At 40.2% G+C, this 21713-nt stretch overlaps 1 protein-coding gene and 1 long non-coding RNA gene across 2 annotated transcripts in view; one reads left to right on the forward strand and one right to left on the reverse strand.

Moving 5' to 3' along the window:
- The window catches only part of LOC126873299 (uncharacterized), a 163477-nt gene extending 142143 nt beyond the window's left edge, over window positions 1-21334 (forward strand). The window contains exons 6-14 of the mRNA XM_050634021.1: window positions 7562-7633; window positions 7711-7914; window positions 8141-8332; window positions 8538-8772; window positions 9945-10148; window positions 10654-10756; window positions 11839-12088; window positions 12823-13001; window positions 14152-21334. Of these exons, the coding sequence (XP_050489978.1) occupies window positions 7562-7633; window positions 7711-7914; window positions 8141-8332; window positions 8538-8772; window positions 9945-10148; window positions 10654-10756; window positions 11839-12088; window positions 12823-13001; window positions 14152-16348 (3636 nt within the window). The 3' untranslated portion in view covers window positions 16349-21334. The remainder of the gene's footprint in view (window positions 1-7561; window positions 7634-7710; window positions 7915-8140; window positions 8333-8537; window positions 8773-9944; window positions 10149-10653; window positions 10757-11838; window positions 12089-12822; window positions 13002-14151) is intronic.
- The window catches only part of LOC126873313 (uncharacterized), a 245898-nt gene that overhangs the window by 206656 nt on the left and 17529 nt on the right, over window positions 1-21713 (reverse strand). The window lies entirely within an intron of this gene.

The following is a 21713-nucleotide window of genomic DNA, read 5'->3' on the forward strand; positions in this document are numbered from 1 at the left end:
AGAAACCGTTTAAAGTAACGAGATTAGAGTTGCGGTCGACGCGGAGTTATCTCAGTACCGATGCGACCCATAAAATTCGCAACCTTCCGTTTCGCGGAATCAAATAAAATACAAGATACATGTGTTTTATGGATTGGAACCAGTCTCATCGAGTTATCTTCGAATTTATTTATCTCGAAATAGCTGGCCGTTGCAGCGTTCCTCAGATCGAATAACCGAAACGATTTTTAATAGAAATTTCTTTCCATCTTTTTTTTCTCCCCCAATGAGACTACGCGGATATTATTGAATTTTTTAACCCAAAATTTTATCGAACCTTGAATATATCTTTTTTATTGCATTTTTCTCGGTCAAATAGCTTCGAATCAGCAAATTGTTGCAATATAATCTGTCGAGGGAAAAAACATTTGAAAAATGCAATCGGTGCAAAAAACGTTTTAAATATACTGTTATTTCAATATTCACGAACAAATCCATTCGTAATACATATCACGCCCTTTCTTCCACCGATTCGGACGGTATTATGCTAATTTAACTGCTCCAAAATCTCGCGAGAAAAGTTTCGAATATGAAAGTTTGATTCCGTGTAACAACTCCGATGTGAAATATATGGATTGCATAGAATTTTGTTCGGTTGGCTGTAAACCTTCGACGTTTATGGTTTCTCTTATCATCAATATCATTCCTCGGTGCACTCGGGCATCTTCTTAACAAGATAAACGACGCCGATTTCTTCCTCTTGGTCGAAGAGACTAATTCAATTTGGAAGGGTAATACCTGGGAAGTGTCAGAGGCATTATCGCATTTTTCTCCGAGACTGAAAATCGACTACGATGTTCGACGACCGAATGAACGAAGACTAAAATGAGGACAGGGATGACAGAAAATGGAAGGAGGTCAAATTGCCTTTCAATCTTCAAGGCCGTGAATGGGTAGATATTCTAGCTATTACCAGGATAGATTCTTCTATATATTTTACGGCGAAATATCCTTTTGTGTACTCTCTCGATAACTTTTCGCTCGAGTGTCTTTGGCAAAATTTAAAGATCATTTCCTCGTCCCCGCGACTTCACCTTTTTCTCTTATCATTCGACGATTGGTTATATATTTATCCACGATTGGTTAACCAATCATTGATAAATCGGAAGAAAATAATTTCTTTGGTTACATACGCGCGACGGAATTTCGTTATTAGAAACATATCACAAAATCTTTCATATATCGTAGAAGGAAAACTGTATTGAGGATATTTAATATTCGTTTTGGTATCCGAGTCAAAGTGTATTAATTTTCAACGAAATGATAGTATACGCTTTGTACTGATATCAGGCTTTAATTAAATATGCAGTAAAACATTTCCATGGATGACATATCTCGAATATCTGACGGCGCAAAAGCATAAAAGGGACGGAGAAATAAGGAAGAACAAATGAAGTTTCGGATTTAAAAGCTTATTATTTTCACCTATTAATACCTAGAACGTTCTTGGTTTATGGAAAAATAATTGACAGAAACCCGATGCTGTCATCGAATAGACCGTATTATCAGAACAAATGAGAAGTTTATTGTTCCAAAGAACCTAATTAAAAATGTAACAAAGTAATGTCAAAACTCGATTGTAAATCAGATCCAGAACGAATCAAAAATTTTCCTACGTATAAATTTCAGCTTTGTCGCTATCTCTAACACAAAAAAATGAATTAACGACAAACAAAAGACTCTTGGATTTCACGAATTTCTATTATGATTCCTATTCAGAATTGATTCCGATTCTCTAGCTAAAAAGGGGGGAAAAATGGATGAAAATTCTCTGTCCTTTTCTCCTCGTCTGGTATGCCTTCATTGTTACAAAAGAGTACACGTCATCGATTGATCGCGCGTTGCTGGCTCGAATGGCTCCGTTTGTTTCTCCGGGGAGCGAAAGAGAAACTTTTGAGATATGGTTCTCGTGACGTGTAATTCGTAGCTGCGATCGCTGGTGAAGCATCGTGGGGAAAAAAAGAAAAAAGAAGAAAAAACGCGGAAACCCGACTCGATATGTAGTTACTGTCAGGACGGACAAGCGACTTCCCTAGGGAAAAGTCGCCTCGTGATGAAAACTCTCACCCGTCTACGCTAAAGGTTTTTTTCAGCTTCGCTTGTCGATATAGTTTTCTCATGAAACGAGCAGAAATGATAGTGGATTATTCCAAGGATTCTGTTACGGCTAAATGCAACGTGAATGGCATAATTTTTCCATTGTCTTCTTATGAACGTAGAAAGCGGAAGATATAAATGAAAGAAACAAACGAAAGCTCCAAGAGCGCATCGAAAGATTAATGACCTAGCCTAAAAATTTCAATCCATCAAACGCGAAAACTTTTCAGGCTGCTGTTTCCGATTCTAGAAGCCAGGATAACGAGAAAGAAAACATCATCCAGCCTTACGTTCTTAAGTGGATTGGCAAAGGGGTGAGAGAAAGAGTTTCGTGGAATGGCGAAAGAGGGAGCAAGCGAAGATGAATCCTTCGAGTGGTCTGGCTCAAATTCGAGCAGCCTGCATTACCTTTTGAACCTTTTGAAGCTATTGCGTGCCGGTGAAACGATCGTCTGCAAAAGAGGGGGAAGGGCCGATGGACCCTTTCGCGCAGATTAGCGGAGAATCCAATGGGCTATGGTGAAAGGTCACAACTCAGAGGGTCTTCTATGGTGTTCAACGATGGTTATTCAATGCGACCCCTTGCAAATTTTTCAATCGAACCATTATCGAAGTTGAAAATACTCCTCAATGCCTGTTTGCTGAATATTAAAAATATATCTTCGCAACTGGACTGGTTAAAGAGTCGCTACGTCATGTCAGGGGAGCAAACTTTCTGAAAGTACACGAAATACACACGGGGTAACAATAAGTTCCACGTTTTAACGTTCGTAGAATTTCCTGTCACGGAATAAACGTGCGATGACTTCGAGAATTGTGAAAAGTTTTAATACAACTTTCGCCTAATTATAATTTCATAGCTTTTATAACGCCCCGGATTATATAATTTTATCACATTCTTATACAATATACATACTGACAACAAAGTTGATAATAAAAGGTGTACAGTTTCGGTTCGATAAATAACGTAATTGAAACACGAAATGAAAAGCGCATCGCGCGCGACCGGTCCATTCAACAGCAACAAGTTACGAATTTAATGATCACGATTCTAAAAGATCTCAAAGACTCTTCAAGGCTGTTTCGTACGCTGGAAAGTTTCGCGAGTCTGTGAACGTTGAAAAGTAAAAGTTCTCGAGCTGAGACTTCATTATAAACATCGCACCTTTGTCGAGAGTCTGCTACTACGATCGCTGTTACAGGATTTTCCTTGAACATGAATAGTCGAGTAACTTGAACGAATTTTCATGGTATCTCGTTAATCGTTTTTCCAACGGAAGGATCTTCTCGAAGCGATGAATCAGCAACAAAGACCGCGCCGATATATTAACGGGTCTCGAGTTTTTGCCAAGTAAAAGGTACGATACGGCAAGCTTTTTGTTCGTTCTGGTTGCCGAAGAATGTCCCTAGCTGGAAAGAAGCCAATCGACAAGTCTTGTTTTCCCTTTTTGTCGCGAATGGTAAGAGCGTTCTAAGATATGGCAATCGAGTCGAAAGTGTTGACGGAGACGTCGCTCTTGAAAACTTTCCTCAACATACATGGAAACGACATAAAATAAATTGTATATCGCGCACGAGTATCGAATGACGGATACATTTCCGTAAAGATGCTATCGTAGAGATGCAACCAACTCTTAATTTCAACTACTTTTTCAACTCTTACCTGTTTTAACTTCCCCATTGAGTCTTCCAAAGCAGTGCTACCTTTCATCCGAATTTTCTACGGTAAAATCATCGAAGTAAAATCCAACTTCCTAATAACTTGTGCTATTAATTTTAGTTTCCATAGACGTTTCAGCATGAAAATTGGAACAAAAAGCACGATGAATCTTCCGTTCTGTTGAATATCTCTTGAATAGTTATACATTTGTGAATACGGAGGCGTATGAAATTTCTCATTACACGGTTAGCCGTTTCGTTCGTATAATACAAGCTGCATTATGTTAGATTTGCTACAGGAATTAAAGTGGAAGGTTTATCCTATAATTCTTGTTAATTCTACTTCCCTTGTTCTTCTAGTTTTCTATTACAATTCCAGCCATAATTTTAGTTCTCTAATTCGCAAATTCTCCCAGCCATGATAGAAATAAATTGCATAGCAAAATTTTATATAGCTCATGACAAAAGGGTGCGTTACCTTTGAATAAAATTTGAATTTTGCTCGATAAAGCACCGAATTATTCTCCGTATCTACCCACACCTAAAACTCAGACGTTCCGTTTTCTTTAAAATAAACTAAAAACCGATCACATTCCGTAATCCGCTTTCCCGATTGCGAGTCGAGAATTGAACGGGGCTTGCAAGCGACTGCTATAACGTATCATCTTGTCTGCTCTAACGAAAAAGAAGCGGTGGTGAAAACGCGGGGTAAAATTCCCCTGGAACCCTCTAATGAATATTGAAACGCCCACGTAAAACTCGCACTCCCGCAACGTTAGACGTTCCATTGACGCATAGCACCCGGAAGTGCCCAGGATTCGGCTCGATGAAAGCGAACCATCCGGTTCAACCAGCTAGACGTCGAGTGGGAGGTTGGGAAGAGACCGCGCTGCAGAGGGCGCTGACGCGAGTTCCCAGCCGTTCAAATTTGCACACAGAGGGTGAGGATCAGAGAATGAGAAAGAGACAGGGATGTTTGCGCCAGCTTCTCCGTCGACTCGGAAGGTCCGTGACTTCGCCGGCTTTTTATACTGGATTTCCACATCCGTCTTGAAAAGCCCGCTTCCCCGGTTACATCCTCCGGCCCGCGTTTCGCGAGAAAGAAGAAGAAAGAAGGATGAGAGAGAAATCGAGGCTCGGGCCTTCTTTACTCAAAAAATCTTCGTATGAAATAGTGGAAAACGTAAAGAGTCGTGCGTTTGATGCAAAAGCTGTTTTTCTTTGTTAAAGAGTGGCTTTCTAAAAATCTGGATGCTGTAAATTTATTAGTTGAAACGCGATTTAATTTCATGTGTGCTTTTGTTTTACGCAACCGAATTTTTTATTTATTATTTTGGAGAAAATTTGTATCGTTTCTAACAGATTTGTTTGTAAAAAAATATCTTGTTTTTTGAAAGTACGCTTCGTCTGGATGATATTGTAAATTTTATTCGCCGTAGATGGCTGCAGGTATCGTGTATTTTTATACATAAATATATTTTACGTGTTTTTCAAAGCCGCGAAAGCTAGTTGCAGGAATCTTTTCCGCAGCGTGTTCCATCGAAAATAATTGAAAATTCACGCAACGGTCTTCCGATTTTTACCTTTGTTGCGTACGAGGTACGTGCTGACACACGATCGCAAAGAACAAAAGAGAAATACTACACAACAGTGGAAAGGGAGGCGAAACAATGAAATAAGCAACCCAACACGCAATCCAGAAATGTATCGTAAAGTCAACTGTAAAAGTTTCGTACGCGGCATTAAAAATGCACTGTACTGTTTCGCAGCTGAGTCTCGTTTCCAAACGGCTTAATTAAATCCGAGACTTTGTAAATCAAAACATGTTCGTGGGAACAATATTTCGCTTGGAGCATATTGCCCGAAAAACTCGTATCTCAGTGTAAAAATTTTCCGAGAAATTTGCTTGTGATCGGATAGTTAAAAATACACGGGGGTGAAGCGAGGAAAAAAGAAAAGCTCGGGCAAATAAATAACTCTACGTACTTCTACGTAGCGACGAGAAAGCCGAACGTAAAACTGTCAAACGCTTAAATAAAATCAATCGTGCGTGTGTTACGTCGCTTCAAGAAGAGTTGCATCGGATTCGAGAGTCACGAAACACGTGAAAAAAGTCCGTGTGATTTGTTTGACAAGCAATGCAAAAATAACGTTGCTTTACAATATTTTATACGCCGCGCCGGCGATACTCCCTTGATCTTTCTACTAGTTTTTTCCCCTATTCTTTCCCTGTTAAACCTTTCGCCCGAATCTGAATTTTACAAATTTATTTGGACGTCGATCCTGCATGAAAGGGAGCAGATATATTTCTTTTAGAAAAATAAATTCCAATTCGGTATAAATTTTTTTTCAAATCGATACTCTTACTTACTACGTGGCTAGAATTATATTTCCTATTTTTATAGATCTCGTTGTAATCCTCAAATAATATTATCGATGCACAGATGAGCGCAATAGTTGGAACTCGATTTGACCCTAGGTTGCTCTTAATTTTGGAAGAATGTTTTTAATTTTATCGAACGTAAATTTGAAGAAATGTTCTCGACTCTTTCCAAGTAGAATATACGAGCGTGCAAAATTAAACAAAAAATCGCGTTACTCAAAGCCAATAGATCTTTGGTGGGAAATGATCGTAAAGTACGTCGGGGTTGCATCGAGATCTTTTCAACACATCAACAGCGCCACTTCAACCCGCATTTCTCGTCCCTTTCGACGATCGCTTTTCACGGACAGCGATCGCCCACCGATAGGAGGTTGCTTATTCGTGGAAATGTATTTCTGATCGAAATGCTGTCTCTAATCAATGTCCATTAAGCCGTGGAAAAAAAGAAAAAAAAATTCCAACCGACTCGTGTCCACGTTGCTCGTCCATGACTATTGCCACCTCCGCAGTTTTCGTTTCGGCGTGGGTTCCAACGGATGGATTTTCTGATTTTTATTTCGTTGTGCCCGACAGATTGCCTTGTCCACCGCACAGGAACGTATATGTGCAATTTTGGTTTTTGCTCCGGGCAACTTACATTCTTCTATATTTGCTGAAGTTTGGTATACTAGTTACAGACGAGTAAATTCTTTACCGACGCTATTAAATATTGACTGAAATTTAGATAATACGACCCTTGTTACTAATAACCAATAAAAACTAAACAACTCCTGTTACTTCATTATCATCATATTAACTTGTAAATTAAATTTCTGATATTTCAGTATATATATAGTATTGTTAGTATTATGATATATATATTATTAGTACCATATTATAATATGATTATTAGTATCATAGTATATATATGATATTTTTAAGTACATATAATTTCAGTTTAAAAACTTGTTTCATTTCCACTGCACACTCTTCGTAAACGTGTTCATAACCTCTAAATATTCCATAACATTTTACTTAAAACTGTATAAAACGTAGGATGGTAAATCACGTGTAAGGGTCTCTAAAACGTTCCTAAACCATAAAGATAGAACCGCAAAAGTGACAATGCATCAAGGTTATCTACAATTTTACGAGATCGTATTCAACTGCTAATAGCGTTCGTCGTAACGTCGAAACCGGCTGAAAAACGGGTCAAGCAGCCGCTCGTAAACTTGTCGGCAACATCGCTGACGAAAGAAACGGGTGGCTCCTTTGCACTTGCACGGAAACGTTAAAAGTCCCTCATTACCTAAGCTCGTTTCGAATTCACTTCTGCTGGCTTCCGTGCTTTAAAATTTTCCACTTTCTTGAACTCTACTAGCTCGGCCGTTTGCTTGCTTTCAGTTGAAAGCGTTCTACGTCGACCTACTGGTTCCCCTCGAGACGAACCTAGAGAAAGACACCAAGGTCGTCCAGGTGAGTGTTCTCCACCGGCGTCAGGATATCAAGCGACCGCCGGATTTCTGAATAATGCAATAATACTTTTTATTCAGAGCGAACAGAAGAAGTTTCTGCAGCAGCACAAAACCAGGTCCGAAACTTACAGCAAAGCGGCGGCAACGATGAAGAAGCAGAGGAAGAAGTCAAGGGGCGCGAGCAAGAGTGGACTGGCCATGGACAAAGAGCTCAAGAATATGCAGATTCTAGAGGAAGAGAAGTCTAAGCTAGACGCCTTTTGTGAACAGAGTTTGAAGAATGTAAGTATGCAATGGACGAGGTCTTAAAATAAAAAACCGGGATACAGAGCATCTAGACACTTTTTTAGAATTCCCGTTCGCTGATATTGACAGACGATAATTAATTGAAGGGAATGAATTTGTGTCAGTTTTGACGTTGATGTAAATAGATCAATTGGATCAGACACGAAGAAAAAAGGATGATGGACGGACATGAGAAAGTATCGAGTGCTCTCCTCTTTTTCAGGCTATGACTCAGGAACGAAGAAGGTACGGCTTTGTTCTCGAGCGACAATGCTCCTTGGCGAAACATTATGCGAGTTTTCACGAGGTCGCGTTAGCTGCTCTTCATCCCTCGGTTGATAAGTGGCGCGAGGTAGCTGCTACTAGGGAATATTTACCACAATCCGTGGAAGACATGTTCGCTTCTAGGCTTAGAGTGAGTGATACTTGGAATATTCCTCTGCTATCATATTCTTTTCTCGAAATTTATTGTATAAAATGCATCTTTAGAAGATACGAGAGATTTGTAAAGATCGTACAACGACCGCTATATTTGTTTTAACGCATTTCTAATTTTTAGTAATTATTAGCAAGTTTCCCTCTTCGTCGATTAATAATAGTAACATCTTTTTTAACTGTAGCAAGTTTCATTTTGGCCCGAGGACGAGGAAAACGGCGGCTCGGAGTTAACCATGAGCTCGCAATTGAGAAAGACCAGAAGCATGGATAGCTCTTGCTTGGAACTTCGACCTGGACCGCCGTCCGGAAATGTGCCAAGTGCCACTTATCAAGGTCCAACTTCTCATCTTTCATCTGTACTGTCTAGAGCAAGGTCAGAGGCCAATCTGCACGCTTCGACATTATCTCTGGATCCAGGTTAGTCTCTTGTTTTTTACAGAATTTTTCACCCGAGATTTTCAAGAGAAAACAAGGTGAAAAGTTTCAACAACGAAATTTAAATACTCATGAATATAAAAAATGCTGACATAGATGTAGACGCTAAAGAAAAATCGAAATTTTTTTCGGATCACGTATTCAGAGTGATGCTAACGCGTAGATGTTACGTAGTGATGGAGAATGCGAAAACACGGCACCACAGTCCGTTTTATTTTAGCCAAAGCCAATGGTCGAGTGCGTTTCGAACGAGTCGGGGTTGAACACATAACAAACGAGTGCAACACGATCGGGTGGAGAAGTGCTCGCAAAACAGTTGGAGAGAGTCGAGACAGTTCGCTGTATCGAATATCGAATTCCATTTGTCCACCGTTCCGTACGCTGGCGAATTTTCCGACTTTCCCCATTATCCTTCTCGAGGAAAAAATCCTGTTACTATATATGTATCGTTGAACGAGAAAAAATCTTGAGACTCGAGAAGCAAAATATCTTCGAATAAAATTCGTCGAATATTTTCTACATTAATTTAACGATTTAATCGATTCGTTAATTTCTCGAACACATCTGAAGATATAATTCGATCCCCTTAAACTGAACAAGTTCTTAAATAAAGTAAAACTTTTCGTTTTCTGTGTCGTACAAGTTTTCCAAAGCAAGGCTCTTGCGCGTAAGCCAACCGCATAAATTCGTTGGCAATGATGCGAGAGCAAAATTGATTGTGTTATAGAAAGAGACGGAGAGAGAGAGGGAGATAAAGGAAAAAAGGACAAGAATATCATAAGAACGTTCAAATAAGTATTTCATTTCGAACGTAATGGTTTTTGGCCAACCGCCATTCTTCTATCCAGAAGAGAACGCGGTAAAATAAAATCATGGCAAACTCGTGAAGCGCGTCTCTCGATATGAAATTTTATCGATTTCGTGTATTCTGTTCCAAGTGGACCAGTAGCGAATTCATATTCGCGGTTAATCTCGATAATTTTTCCTGATGGTAGTGAACTGCGTGCTCGTAAACAGAAGCGAAGAGGTTCGAAACACTAATTGACCAAAATCCTTCCACTCGAAAGCGTGCAGAGTTCTAATCCCTTCACGGTTTGTGCAAGTTACGACAGAAATGAACCGGGTTAATCGTTCCCCTCCTCAAAATTTCGCAGAGGTTCCAGAAACTCCACCAAGGCCGAGGTCCATGGCGCCTCCGGCATCACGCAACAGCGGCAGTGGAGGTGGGGGTGGTAGTGGCACAGGGGTGAGCTCCGGTGGCTGGGGAGATGCACCCCTCGCGAGGGCTCTCTTCGCCTATTTGAGCTCCGGGGAAAATCAGCTGAGCTTCCTGGAGGGCGATCTCATTGCGTTGATGGGTGAGTGCTGGATGTCTGAACGCTTACATTGCCGCTTTCCAGATACGCGTGTTTCCTCATGAAATTATATTCCCCGTCTGACCACAACACAGTTTCCCGTCAGATTAGTCGGATGTGTTTGGAATTCGTTTACACAATAAATCCTAATAACGATGCTCTCGCCATTATCAAACGCCATTTGAATACGAACCACGAGATTCAGAAAATAGAGAAACACGCGAAGTACTCTAATCTCATCTTAATAAATAATCTTTCTCGTCTATGCCTGAAAAATTTCCAAGCAAATAAGAGGCAGCCTTGATAAAAATTGCTCGATAACAAAGATTTCCGTTTTATACGAAAATGATATTATTTCTTTGCGTAACCTTCTCGATTGTATAAGAGATAGCAAAGATAAATCAGTGCTTTGAAATCCTGACCCCTTATCGGCCACGATATTCCCTCCTTTTTCTAGCAAATAAGGAGCATAAATGGTTATTTCTATTTCACGAAACTACCTTATTAGGAGATCGTCAGAAAGGCTGGCAATTTGGGGAGAATCTCCGCACACAGAGTTCCGGATGGTTCCCACTGGCATACACAGAAATTATTATCGACGATAGTCTAGGGTAAGTTAACAGAGGCAGGAAAGTCTGTGCTTTTGGTAGCCCGAACGATATCTGAACAGATCTTGTTACGATGTTCGTTGCTAACAATTGCACGGGTCGAACGCAATTACGCTAATCTAGAACGATAACGGGCAACGGCTGATATCGATGCAGCTATTCCCATTAAACGTACTCGTCTTGGTGTTATTGTTGCATCTACTCTCCTAAATCCCATTATTCCGATGCTCGATTTACGATATGGCAGTGGAAATTTTGTCAAAAGCTTTTATATGTGATTTATCGCCCCTATCGTTTGCCAGAAATTTCCACAATATAAAAATGTTAATTTTCTCCTTAATCTTTTAAACGATCCTCTTAAATAGCCAATCATATAACAAGATGAATTTTTTCTCGGTCTTTTTTCTCTTCTTTTACACTCCGTCCGTTGAAGCTTTGAATTTTTCATTTCAGTGGGAAAGTTCATAAAGAAACATCTAGAGAAATATTTACAGTAAAATACACACAGTAGATTCTTCATACATTTTAATGGAAATCGCTAATAACTTCAAAACAAGTTCCATCAAAATAACAAGCACAATTTCTAAAAGTAAAATAAACACAATTCAGCAACAATTACCGAGCCATGTGTTACGGTTTTGTTGAAACTAGAACCGTGAAAATTTAATGAATAACATTTTATGCATTGACGTTTCATATTTACAATCATGTATACACACACGATTGTAAAATATGGGGCAGTGGAAGACTAAATGCAATTTTTGACTGACAGAGTCACACAAACTTTTCACAGCAAACAAAAATTAGAAAATTGTTACGAGTCGTGCAATCGGAGATAATTGGAATGATGTAACAATTTTGAACAGTAATAAATAATGATCGCGCAACGACAAAACGTATGATTTGCCCTGCATGTTAAATACGTAGTTCGTTGAGAAATACATCTTATTATGATTAATATTTCATAGTATATAGAATATGCTCTCTAACAAACCATGCTTTTCCTCCTGATATTTTCAATTATTCCGATTTAGCCGGAATCGTTAGCATTATCACTAAAATCAAACGTACGATAATATGTGAAGATCGCCGAGTCATGGAACAAACAATGGTCGCGTATTGGAGCCGCAAGCAGTTCCACCCTGTAAGCCACCACCCTCTCGACCACCAGTGACACCGAGCATCGATGAAGTGTCGAGTGGATTCCATGGAGTAGGAAACAACAACGTCAACAACAGTAACAACAATAACAGCAGTACCGGCACTCCTACAAATGTACCGAATAGCAACAGTTCTCACAATTTAGCGACACCTACTGCACGTCAAACAAAACCGGTGAGGATTTCATTCCACTATATATTATTACATTATTATTATATTATTATTATATTATTATCATATTATACGTTTTATTGCTAATTCGATTTGTAATTCTATATTTAATATTAGAATTATTACATTATTATTATATTATTATTATATTATTATCATATTATACGTTTTATTGCTAATTCGATTTGTAATTCTATATTTAACATTAGAATCTTTGGATTCTATGGATACGAAAGAGAGCTGTATACATATTTTTTAACGCTCATCCGTCTCTTGAAGAAATGTTAGTCACTTATAAAGAAAAGTGAATGATAATGCGCAATTTTGATTGTACAAAAATTTGATTCTTTCGTTATAAATAAAAAAGTTTACAAGCACCAGTCATTTATCTTTTCATTATATTGACTTCTTACTTTCTTGTATCAATTTGACATGAAAGAAACAATTAAATTAGGGAAATGAGGGACGGATGAGGTGAAGTTGAAAGGAATTTTCAAATTCATTCTCGCTTTGTTCCATAAAATTTGCAAACTCCGGGAACTTGTAAAATAGTAACGAATTTAAAGATTCTCAAACAGAAAGATCGCAAAGTTCGCGAACAAAGTATACGAACCGAGATGGAATAAGCCGAAATGCATTCTGAGATGTGGGTACCTTTCGAGGGAACGAATGTTCCCTTGTTTAACCGAAAAGGCGAAATGTAAATCTCATAAACTTTCATGCCGGATCTTCTTTAGATCCGTCCATCGGGCACTTTGCCCACTGTTTTGGCTGGTGGCCGTAGGATACAGCCACCTGCTCCGCCCGTGCCACCTCCTCAAGTCGTCACGTCTCTTCACAGCAGCAACGACAGCGGTTTCTCAAACGAGCCACCGGCTCAGCCTGATATCGACTACAGCGACGACGAGGCTATGAGGTAAGCGATCATCACGAAATCTCATCGAAGATACTTTGGAAACTCTAATCGAATCTCGTCGAAAGTAGTTAATGATTGTTTGGCAAACCTGTAGAAACGCTTCTGCCTGTGATTCGTCAACTTCGGAGCTTTGTATTTTATTCCCGCTCTCATTTTAATATCAATTTTATTATTTTGGTCTTCCCGGTATCTTTTCTCTAACGAAATGTACAAAGATAGAATTACATTGTAGAAACGTAGCTTTTGTTTACGAAATCTAACGTCCCCCTTCCATTAAATATTTCTTATTCATCTCTCGACATTTCCATAAAAATTCGATAATACATGTATATTATATTGCGTGCATGCGTATATAGTTCATAGACTTTCCCAGTTTTACATATTCCTCATCTAAAGATATGCCTAGTCCTTTGCTCCTGAATTACGTTCACGATCTTTACAAATAAATTCTCATTTTTTCGTCATTAGTTATTCCTACTATTTTTATTATATACGTAGATACGGATGCGTACCATTGCGAAAGGAATGAACGATTTAAAAGCAGATCTGTACTTCGAGTTCAAAAGATTCGCGTAACATTGGAAAAAAGATGACTAAAACTTGAAAAATCGACAAAAAGGAGACGTAGATTTCTTATCAGCAATTGTATCGTTCATCATTTTACACCTCTTCTCCAGAAAAGAAAAAGAAAGAAAGTAATAAAAAGACGTGATCACACCCAATATCCATTCGATACCGAACCTGTAGGCTTGTTTTCAGAGTCACGATGTTGTTTTCTCTCCTGATTTGTAGATTCCGCATGCGTTATCGTGGTCGATGGAAATAAAATACGGCGTGGTGGTGGCTCATTCACCTCTCCGGGCTCCTACGATGCCAGCAGCCATATTCCCCATCCTCGCATATCGCAATATCCGCGACCACACAGCTCAACAACCGCATAACTAATCCTACCCACGTACTTGGCTCTTGGTTCTTTCTCCATATGCTGCACTATTCCGCTCTCTTTTCTTTCTTCTTCGTCTTTCTTCTCTATTCTCTGTATCATCTCTTCTTTTTTCTTTCTATCTTTCTCTCTTTCTCTCTTTCTCTCTTTCTCTCTTCCCTTCTCTTCTTTTTTTTTTACTCATCCCGAGCCCGCACGAAAACGCAGACAACGACGAAGAAAGCCGCGTGCCGATAGAATAACCGAAGCGGTGAAGCAACACCAGAAGGACGACAAGCCCAACAACAAGGACTGGGAAAACGATTCCTGGAAGACGATACCTAGGGACGAGAAGAGTTGGCATCTTTACAGAACCGCGATGGACATTTGGGCGGAGGCGAACGCGAATCAAGGCAACGAGAACGGCGAGACAAGGTACCAGAATCGTCATTACGACACTCAGGAGCGCAAAAATGGAAGGGACTTCTCTGACCGTGGTGCGATGGAGAATGGGCCGACAAGAAAATCAGGAAAGAAGAGCCAAGAAAGATCGCAGAAAAACGAGTACGATAATCGCGGTCGCGGTAATTCCAATCACAAAAGCAAGGTTATGAGCAACGAAGAACCATCGAGAAAGTCCACAAGAAGGAATAACGAGCAAATGGAACAGGATCGTCGAGAATCGAAAAGAGTGAAGGAACACGATGAGACGGAGGAGGACGAGATCGAACTGGAGGAGGAGGAGGACGATACCTACGTTGGCAGGATCGATTACCAGAAGTACGACGGTAAGAAGTATTACGGGGACAGAACTGATGGTCAGGAGCGCAGCTCTCGTCGCGGATATCATCCGGTTGCTCAGGAAGAATCAAAATACGAAAACGAGAAGACATCGTCGGCCTCGTCCTCGGGCACCGACGACGAGAGTACTATCACGATCCCGGAGACTGGCAGGAAGGTGGAACATATCGCGCAGAAACTAGAGCAAACCGCGCAAAAGTATGCTCGGGAGCATAGCCCACCAAAGTTTATAGAGCGAAGGAACGATTATAGAAGTTTAGAGCGTAGAGAGGAGAAGCAACCTCCACCGCCGTACGAGAGGTATAACGACTGCGATAGGAGTCGCGGGCCGCAGAGGTTCGAGCGAGAAAGGGAACGATACTTGGATAAGTCGCCCAGTGCGGCCCAGAAGACCTCTACTTACGAAAGAGAAAGGACTTTCGAGAAGAATCCCGATAGAAATAGGAATATCGAGCGGGCGTCGAGTCGCCGCTTCGAGAGACCGAGACCGCCTTCCGAAGAAGCTCCTGAGAGGCCAACGGACCCCCGTAACCTTTATCGAGAGCGTAGATTTTCCGACAAAGAGGAGGCGATCTATGGCGAGACCAGATACGTCAGAGAAAACGTGTCAGTAGATAAAGAGCGCGGATACGAGTCGAACTTTGAGACGAAGCTGGAAAGGACGAAGGTGATCGAGAGGCACGGCTATCAGAATCTTGGTCAGAGTAATCTTCAGAAGTTCCAGAGGAACGGGCAACAAATCTTGGAGAAGAACGATACGAATAATAACACGTTGAAGGACGATAATCGCAAACCGCTGCTCCCAAGACAGACGACCGCTGTTGGGCACTTGATACAGACAGGTAGAGCTTTCGACGTCGACTCCAAGAGTCCGAAACTCGTGAAGAGAACAAAGTCCTTCTGGAGGTTCAGGAGAGATTCCGACGTTCTTGAGGGTATGGCACTCTGGCAGCACAGATCATTGGTCGATATTCCGAAAATGATTAAGAAAGAAGCGAAAGATGACGCGAATTCAGACGACACCAGCAAGCAGAATCCAAGTGACAGCCCCAACTCTCGGCAAAGTTTGGAAAAAAGGAACAGCGACGTGACCATTACCAACGATTCGCAGCACGAAGAACCAAAACCTGCGGAAAGAATTCACGTGCCCGAAAAATCCGATTACTTTGAAGATTTTCCTACGCCGGCGGAAAGACCAAAGACTGTCGAGAGGTCCGAGTATCGAATGCATCAAGAGGAGAGGTCTTACTTTATGGGGAACGTCTCGCGAAAAGCCATAATCGAGAAGGAGCGAAAACGTAGCCTGGAAGCTAAGCGTAACATGATCGTGGCCGAATTGAAGGAAAATAACGAGGCCAAGAGGAACGAAAGGAGGAAAAAGTACACGGACGACGAAGATGGATTGACGCAGAACTTCAGCGAAACAGAGGCGTCCGACGAAGAGTCCACGTACAGTTGCATCGTAGTAAAGGATCAAACAGTGGCGGAGAAGACTCTTCTTCCCAGGACTAAACTCCGTAGGGATTCCGATCGAGAAAGAGATAAAAATACTTGTGGACCGTGGTACGATCTTTGGGGAGTGGACGCCTCCGTCAACAAGAAGAAGAAGAAGAAACAGCAATAAATCTATTAAACTCTCTTCTTCGTTCGGATCCTCCGAATCGGTATCATTGTTTGAGTCCCTAGCGGTCTCCATGAAAGAGTTCATCACGTTTGAAAATTTATTAACGTTATACCGTTCAACAAAGTTCTGAAAACGAATCAAGTCTTTGCACCATTTCAAGACCCGAGAGAAACGAAACCGATTTCGAATTGGACGAGCCAGTTGTGGAGGAGATAGTTAAGATACGATTCGTTTAATAATTTCGTCCTTAAAAGATCGCTCGTTTTTAAGTTTGTCATCGCATTCCAATTTTATTATCATCTCCACCCTCGTATACCCGATTTGCACCACGAATGACCGTTCGCAAGTCTTCCACGTAGCGCTATTCCCATTGCTTCTTGAAACGTTGAAGCCTGTTTTTATGTTTGCAAACATAGTTATACTGTTTTATTCTGCTTTCGTCGACGCTTGTTTATGATGAAATCAACGTGTTGACGTTAAGCGAGCGCATAAAGTAAATCGAAATGCGACCAACGATTTTACACGCGTTTGACAAGCAGTCTGTGACCGCGATGGAGAAAACAATGTTACGGATGATGTTTCAATCGTAACTCTTGTTGGATCCATCGTTACAGAAAACTACAATGATTCGATGATATTTTACTCTTGTAAATTCCTGTAGAGTCTCATAAATTATTAAAGTCTCGAAATAATTTGATATACATGTCGGATAAGTTTCACGCCGAGTTCACAAAAAATATAAGTAGCAAATCCAGAATCAAAGAATTTTTAAAAGAATCTATATGTTCATTCACGCTCTGGTAATTCTTTAGCTGAAACACGAGTAAAGAAGTTTTAAAAATGTATAATACGTTCGAACGATCGGAATTAATCTGTCAGTTTCCATAAATCGTTCCTGTCAATGACCAACGAACGCATAAATAATTGCCCGTTGCCACGCTGAGCTTAAAAATGACTGTGTAAACTAGTTTCTGCATTAATAACATGACGATTCGAGTTTGAAACTTTATGTCCACGTATTCGTTCATTACCCGTGTAAATTAGTTTCTGGTTCCCGTTGAAACGATTTGACATGCGGTACGCTGTTGCAACATTCAATTGAATTCAATTTCATTCCCACGGTGTTTCATTTTGATATATCGTGAAAGATGTTTACTACGTCCGCTGTTTTACGTATTTTTAACAAAAGTTATGTCACAGTCTGGTGTGGTCGTATATCAACGCATCCAAACTTTTTCTCGCAATTTTAAGAATCTTCGTAAAAATATTTCAACGTGTGTGTTTCGTTCATTTTTTCGTAGCTCGAAGAATTCGTTTGTGCACCTCGTATCTTCTTTCATCGCACCTCGCCGTTACCAATTGATGAAATTTGTATGCTAAAAGGTGTGTTGTTCGTGCGATACACCAAAGAATGTTCACATTTAGTTTTGTGTTTGCGCTTCGCATGAAATATCGTGTCAATGTATGGACAATATCGCTGTACGTTGCTCTTTGTTTTTCCATAATACCGTGATACAAGTTTATCGCCAGCAATCTGCAGATTTTTCGAATGTTTTCTACAGTTTCTCCTTCTGATTGCCGTATAAAATAACGAAAATAGCACTGTTAAATTTGTGAAGCAATCGCTTGGAAGCGCGTTGTGAAAGTGATTTCACAGTACGCTTCCAAAGTCCCAGACAGTTCGATCTTTCTAGCTTAAAAAAGAATTTATTTAACTTCCTACTTCTGCTAGAAATTCTTAAATTTTCATTCAAGAACTGTTTGGATTATATATTGTACCATTTTATCGATCAAACTTTTAACGATCGAACAACAGCGCGAACAATGCGACTGATAAAATTTCCTTTGATTATTCGATTCTTCCAGGACAAACATATTTGCAACGGTAAAACTACGCAAAACGAAGACGAACGATCGCTCGGCGCCAGCGTTGTCATGAGATAAACTCTTCATCTAGATTACTTTCCTCGTATGATGTTAGATGTACCGACAAAGGCGGTGCCCCTCTGTTCGAGGGACAACAGTTCCTTTCATGAAAAAACTTCTGAAGCGACTGCTTCGTAGATTCTTTTTTTCGCGGCGTGGATGTCCGTCCAACGAACACGTCTGACTTTAATCCTCTATGACTATCCTTTCGAAGAGCGAAGAGATAAATTCACGAAGCGATTCCTTCGCTTCGTACGATTGAAATTCGTTCAGTCAGCTTTTTTCTGAAAATTCTTCAGCTCGTGACATACATTCAGAGATTTTTCACTGCAATTCGATCTGTCAATTTATCGAATGCTTATAACACGGACTGATGATCATAGGATGATTAGGGACCATTATGCGATCAAGAACGATAAATTTTTTATATATCAAGCTTTAAGAGCATTCTTTCATAAATATGAGCATTTTTTACGCATCATAGAGGATTGAAGAATAGTCCTCCGACTAAAAAGGACCATAAAAATGTCAACTTCATCCAGGTAAGACGATCGTCATTTATCTTCTGTATTTTATCTTCAACAAATATTTCCGCCATTCGTTTCGAGAAATATTAATTACTTTTGTAAGGTAGTTGCGTTTTAAAAGTTATTTACATTCCTTATGTGTATTTTTTCTGTCCTATATTCTTTACCTACAACCCGTATTTCGCGCGTCCCGGCTTGTTACCAGTCCTTCCCCAACCTCGGTCGAAAATCGATTCGTACGCAACTATTCGTTATTTTTATCGGGCCCTCGATACACTCGCGCCAGTAACGGCAGTTTGTTTCCGGGCAAGTTAATCCCCGATGCCGCTTCCTCTACTTCGACGACTCCGTCGCGCCGTCACGGAATGAAACTTTCATTCTAGACGTCGTAAAGCTGCTTTACGTTCATGCCCGCACGGGTTAAGGCTCGTAAAATTTCACTCCTCATTTTTTTTCCTCCATTCCCCTTTCCTTCTCACGCCCTCGACTCTTGTCCATCGCGGCTCGCGCGCTTCCGCGTCGCGAAGCTTTTTCTCCTGCGGTGACTGTCGCCGCTTCTTCAACCTTGCTTGCCTGTGAAAATAAACCCCGACGAAAGAGAACCGAGCACAAGCTCTGCTTCTTCCTATTGCCGTTGCGTGCGTGAGATCGTGTGTCGTTGAGAAGAGGAAGCGTGCTTTCGAGTTTCGACTTTTGTTAGCTCATCGTCCGCTTCCGCGTCCCGAGCCCCATTCTGTACCCTTCCTTTCTTATTTCCGTTCTCTCGGCTCTCGTGTTTGTTCCACGAGTCCCAACCATCGAGAACAACGATGCTTACCGTCGTATACAGTCGTTCCATTCCGATACAAACATTTATCCGACAGATATTATGACGTATGATTACTTCGATTAATATAGTACGATAGGTTTGTCCGAGGAAATATACTTGGCGACGTGAGGTACGAATTTTTAAGCTGAAAGGCTCAAAAGACACTTGGAGTTTCGTAGTTGTAGAATTTTGCAAGCAGCTCTGTTATTTAGCCATTATTGCAGTCGTAAATACTATTATTCGTTTATTTTGAACAGAGTGTATATGAAATTGTTTCTTCAAAGGATATATCGTCGTTCGTTTGTACTTACGTAAAACAGCTATTCTAACTGCCTATCTATATTAAACTATACAAGTATTTCTACTTAGACATATACGCATGATTTCGATTCTTAAAGTTCTAGAAATTTTATTCTGATAGATTTCCCACGATATTTTCTGTGGTTAAACTTTAGGTATTGACCTTTATTCACCGATATATAATAATCTGTAAATATATTCGTTTTTGAATTAGCAAGTTAAACTTGTGATAAGTATACGTAGTTGCGTTCGAGCCGATACGTTTTATATTATTGCAACGGAGTAGATCGCGCGATAATTTTGGACCGTTTTGAAACGAGAAAACAGGGAAAAGACACGAAAATATCTAGCAAATAGAGATACCCAAAAGACACCATTGTCGTGGAGAGCAGAAATCGAAAGATCGTCCCGTATCGATAGAAAACTTTTACTGCGAATTTTATCGCCGTACACTGCCAGGCATTCTGATGTTTTCCCATTTCCGAAGAGTTTCCAGGGAGTCGAAAAGCTTTCGAGTTCATCAAACAAGATACGACAGTCGTAAAGCATCGATCAACCCCTATAAGAACACTTCGAATCTTTCTACATTCCAGCAATGGGAAACTTAAGTGATAACGAATAGAACACGGTCATTCCTAGGTGCCCTGATTTTCGTCACACGTAATTGTACATACTATATCACACATCCACGGACATGCATACGTATTATCGTTCTTCCACTTTGACAAAATATTGTCACTCTCTGTCGCGTGGACAGAGAGAAGAAAAGACGTAATAATCTTAGAACAGGGATCTCGAGATTGGTCCTTCGAAACGCAGCCCGTTTTATCTAAATGTTTGCACCGTCTCTCTCTCCCCACCATCATCAATTAATCGAACCTGGTGAAATGCACTTTGAACGATAATAATCAAATTCTAAGGCTATAACTATTCCCTGAATCGTAGAAAACGTTGTTAGAAGAACCTTTCGCGATTCCACTAGGATGGGATGCGCGTGTCCTACATCGATTTCGGGATCTCTGATGTAAATTATATAGTTTCCGATGGAGATACGAATATAAGAAGGAATAAAAGGTTTAGGGAAACTTTTTTTGTAATTGCGTTAGATAAGCTATGCGATAAACGTGCGAGTCCAAGAAGAGAAAGAAGATGTTAATATATTATAAATACGCATATACCGGCGAAAGTGCCGGATGGTTAGGGGAAATTTCACGAAGCCGGCTCGTTTCGCGAAAAAAACTACGAGTTCGAGGGATGATTTCCAAACGGAGGAACGAGACGGGTTCGACTGGTCACCTTCGGTGACATTTTTGGGTAGTCTAGGGAAAACAAAATGATGAAATTGTTAATAAGAACCATGTATACATGCATATACGTTATATATATATATATATTATTGTTATTATATTAACGTTTTTTGTGCAACCATTGTGTACGATTATTTATTTCAATGCAACCCTGCCACTATTTTACATTATTTTTGGAGTGTCACGACAAAATATTCCTAGTATTCAATAAACTATCGTATTCGATTCATTTTTTAATGTCAAGGAGTAACTCATGGCGATTGCAAACGATTCGTTTGGAAAACGACTAATATGTGCATATTTTTTATCAGTGTTTCGCACGGTAGGTATCTTTGAATTACGATTTTATTTTAACAATAAAAATTTGATTCGACGATATGAATTCGCGATCTATTTTCCTTATCGGGGTGCACATTCTTTTTCATTTAACGATTTTACGTGGTTAGTTTGCGACACGTCAGCAATATTGTTCAACGAAACGTATCCTGCTTTCCAAT

The sequence above is a fragment of the Bombus huntii genome, chromosome 14 (assembly GCF_024542735.1).
Source record: "Bombus huntii isolate Logan2020A chromosome 14, iyBomHunt1.1, whole genome shotgun sequence".
Lineage (NCBI taxonomy): Eukaryota > Metazoa > Arthropoda > Insecta > Hymenoptera > Apidae > Bombus > Bombus huntii.